This window comes from Numida meleagris, chromosome 27, assembly GCF_002078875.1.
Source record: "Numida meleagris isolate 19003 breed g44 Domestic line chromosome 27, NumMel1.0, whole genome shotgun sequence".
NCBI lineage: Eukaryota > Metazoa > Chordata > Aves > Galliformes > Numididae > Numida > Numida meleagris.
The window spans coordinates 3311644-3315484 of record NC_034435.1 but is presented as its reverse complement, the minus strand read 5'-3'; the positions used below and the strand labels follow the sequence as shown (position 1 = coordinate 3315484).

Here is a 3841-nt window from a genome sequence, read left to right as displayed (position 1 = left end):
AACGAGGAAAAAAAAAAAAAAGAGATTAAAAAAACCAGAAAAATAAAAAAAAACCAAACAAACAAAAAAAGGAGTTTAAGGATTTTCCCACCTCGCCCCCCACCGCCCCCCAGCGCAGCGCCCAGCCCAGCCCTGCCCTGCCCCACATCGCCGCCGCCACCAGCAGAGCCCCCCCAGCACAGCAATGGGGCAGCGGCTCCATGGGGACGATGTGACCAGCGGGGATTGGAACCTCAGGGATGCACAGGGACCCATACGGACCCTATAGACCCATATGGACCCCATAGACCCACAAGGACCCCTATGGACCCCCAGAGACCCATAGGGAGCCACCTGGACCCAGATGGATCCACACAAATCCACATGGTCCATCTGGACCCACGCAGACCCACGAGGACCCAGATGGACCCACACAGACCCAGATGGACCCAGAAGGACTCATGGACACACACAGACCCATATGAACTCATATGGACCCAAACGGACCCACATAGACCCACATAGACCCAGATGGACCCATAAGGACCTATACGGACCCACGGACCCATACAGACCCAGATGGACCCATAAGGACCCATATGGACCCATGGGCCCACACAGACCCGCCTGGACCCCCCTGGGCAGAGCACTGTTGGTGGGTGTGGGGTGGGCAGGGCTGCGGGGTGGGGGGGGCACGGGGCCGCTCGCTGCCCCTGGTCCGCCGGCTATAGCACCATGCACTGGTCTCTAACATAGAGGAAGAATCAGCAATCTGGAGTAGAAAAATAAGGCTGGAGCTGTACTAGATTAAGGACAGAGGAAACTCCCTCCTCGAGAAGAGAACGTGCCACGGCGGCACAACCTGGGGCAGCGGGGCCGGCGGTCAGAGCTTTGGGGGGGGGGGGGCAGCGCCGGGGCCGTGCAGCGTGGAGCTGCGGATGTGGGGCGACGTGGGGCGATGTGGGGCTGGGATGGGCTCGGCCAGGGGGGAGCCCGGGAGCTGCACCTCCTGCACTGCTGGCACCGCGGCGTGGGGGCAGGACGTGCTGCTGGGTCAGCGTTAAAAACGGGGCTCTGGTTTTTCCCAGCTGTGTTTAAAAAGGCGAAGTCGTGGCACGCTCAGCAGTGGGATGGCACCTCGGGAAGGGGATGGCACCTTGGGAAGGGGATGGCACCTTGGGAAGGGGATGGCACCTTGGGAACGGGGAGGGCACCTTGGGAAGGGGATGGCACCTTGGGAATGGGATGGCACCTTGGGAATGGGGAGGGCACCTTGGGAAGGGGATGGCACCTTGGGAATGGGATGGCACCTTGGGAANGCACCTTGGGAAGGGGATGGCACCTTGGGAATGGGGAGGGCACCTTGGGAAGGGGATGGCACCTTGGGAATGGGGAGGGCACCTTGGGAAGGGGAGGGCACCTTGGGAATGGGGATGGCACCTTGGGAATGGGATGGCACCTCGGGAAGGGGATGGCACCTTGGGAATGGGGATGACATCTTGGGAAGGGGATGGCACCTTGGGAAGGCGATGGCATCTTGGGAATGGGATGGCACCTTGGGAATGGGGAGGGCACCTTGGGAATGGGGATGGCACCTTGGCAAAGCGATGCTGGCACCCAGTGCTGTGATGGAGCGGTGCTCCCTGCCCTGCTGCGCCTCTCACCCGGCGCTGCCCATCAGCTGCACCTTTATTCCCTTCTCTTCCCGTGCCGCCCTTGGAACCGGACTTGGACACTGGAGTGGGGAACGGGTGCTGGCATTGGCGCTGGGAAACCCGCAGCTGCCAATGGGTGCTGCCCCGTGCCGGGCTGTGCCGCGCTGCGCCGCAGCGTTCGGTGGCAACCGCCACGAAGCCCCCCCGTGCCAAACGGCTCCGGATGGCACCGCCCCTGCACCACTGCCCTCACCCCACCTCGGTGGGAGGGAGCTGGGAACGGCCAAACCCACCCGTGCCCGCGACCTGGGCCGAGCTCCTCCAGCTGCTGCTCCCCGCAGAGCGTGCGAGCGATGGTGGCAGCGCCGTGGATGTGGGCAGAGCGCGGCCCCACGGCTCAGGGCCCCCCCTGCCCCCCACCCCCCACCCCGAGTCTCCGCTTCCTCACTGCAATTTATCGAGCCGTGTTTTGGGGCGCTTTGTCGGGGGGGTTTTTGGCCGGGTTTCCTACGCGGCAGCGCCCACCCCAACACAGCTGCACCCCCCGATGCGCTCGCTGCGAACAGAAGGGCTCAGCCCCACACTCTGCCCCACACTCAGCCCCGCTGCGGCTCCGCTCCGTGCTCCCCTCGCCCCGCTCGCCCATCCCCGCTTCCTCCCCACCGCGCCGCACCAACTCCCGCCGCCGCCGCCGCCGCTTTTAAAAACCACCCCCTCCCACCCCCAACCCCGTTGATTTTTATTCTTTTGTGTTACTTGGAAATGTGGACCCCCCCCCCNGCCACGGACGAGGAGGACGAAGGGGACATCGCGCTGCAGATCCACTTCACCCTGATCCAGGCGTTCTGCTGTGACAATGACATCCACATCGTGCGCGTGGCCGGCATGCGGCGCCTGGCGGCTGTGCTGGGGGACCCCGCGCCCGGCGCCGAACCCCGAGACCTCCACTGCCTCCTGGTCACGGTGAGAGCGCGGGGACGCGGGTGGCACTGAGTCACGCAGGCGTGGGGACACGGGGACGGGTGCCAAGAGGCAGCGCCGCGTGCTGCTGTCACGCTGTGTGCGCTCTGGTGACGGTGCGCTTTGTGCCGCGGTCATGTCGCCGTGCCGTGCCGGTTTTGTGCCATGCTGGTTTTGTGCCGTGCCGGTGCCGTTGCTGTGCCACATCCCACCGTGGTGTCATTGCGCTTTGTGCCACCGTGGTGCCACCGTCACGTCTTGTGCCATGCTGGTGTCACTGTGCCACGGCCGTGCCGTTGTGCCATGCTGTCACCGTGCCATGCCGGTGCCATTGCTGTGCCGTGTCCCACCGTGGTGTCACGGTGCCCCGCTGCCACATCTTGTGCCATGCTGCCGCTGTGCTTTGTGTCACGCTGGTGCCATTGTCACGCCGTGGTGACGTCACGGTGCCATTGCTGTGCCATGTCCCGCAGTGGTGTCACGGTGCCGTGACGACGCCATTGTGTCACGGTGCCGTGGTGATGCCACGGTGTCCTTGTGCCATCACGGTGTCGCCGCTCCCGCGGCCCAGCAATGTGCCACCGCTGCTCTGCGTGCCGCTGCGTCGCGGTGTCCCCGTGCCGCTGTGCACCGTGCCATCGCTCTGCTCTCTCCGCAGACCCCGCACGCGGACGCGTGGCAGAGCCACGGCTTGGCCGAGGTGGCCGATTACTGCGCCGAGAGCCGCGACCGCAACCAGTGGGTGCCGGTGGTGCGGCTGCAGGAACGCTGAGCGGAGGGGACGGCGAGCGGAGCTGCGGGGAGCACGGAGCCGCCCCAGCGCCCCGAGCACCGAACGGGATTTTTCTGTCCGACCGGAGAGGAACGGAGAGAGCGCCCGGAGCAGCGGTGGGCGCAGCCGTGGGGCCGTGCCCGAGCCCGGGGCGGCCGTGGGGCACGCGGGTCCCGTTTTGGGGGGTCCCATTGGGGGGTCCCGGTGAGCGCCGGTGTGGAGCGCTCGGTCCCTTGGGTGACGGAGCTGAGGATGGGTGCAGCCGGACTTTGGCCGGGGGCGGCGCAGCGCTGGTGACGTGGATGGGGCCGGACTTGTGACGCTGTTTGGTTTGGTTTTTCTTTTTTGCACTCGAGCCACTGGGGAGACCCTGACCCAAACCCACACCCACGACAGAGTCTATTCTTGTACCGATGGCAGAACCACTTTTTGTTGTCGTTTTTCTTTTTTTTTTTTTTTTTCCTCCAATAAATTT

The 3841-nt window shown here is 64.8% G+C and overlaps 1 protein-coding gene across 1 annotated transcript in view; it reads left to right on the top strand.

The window, feature by feature from the left end:
• Positions 1–3841, top strand: part of GADD45B (growth arrest and DNA damage inducible beta) — a gene marked incomplete in the record, with an annotated part of 8382 nt that extends 4541 nt beyond the window's left edge. Inside the window, 2 exon segments of the mRNA XM_021378287.1 lie at positions 2415–2597; positions 3253–3841. Of these exon segments, the coding sequence (XP_021233962.1) occupies positions 2415–2597; positions 3253–3366 (297 nt within the window).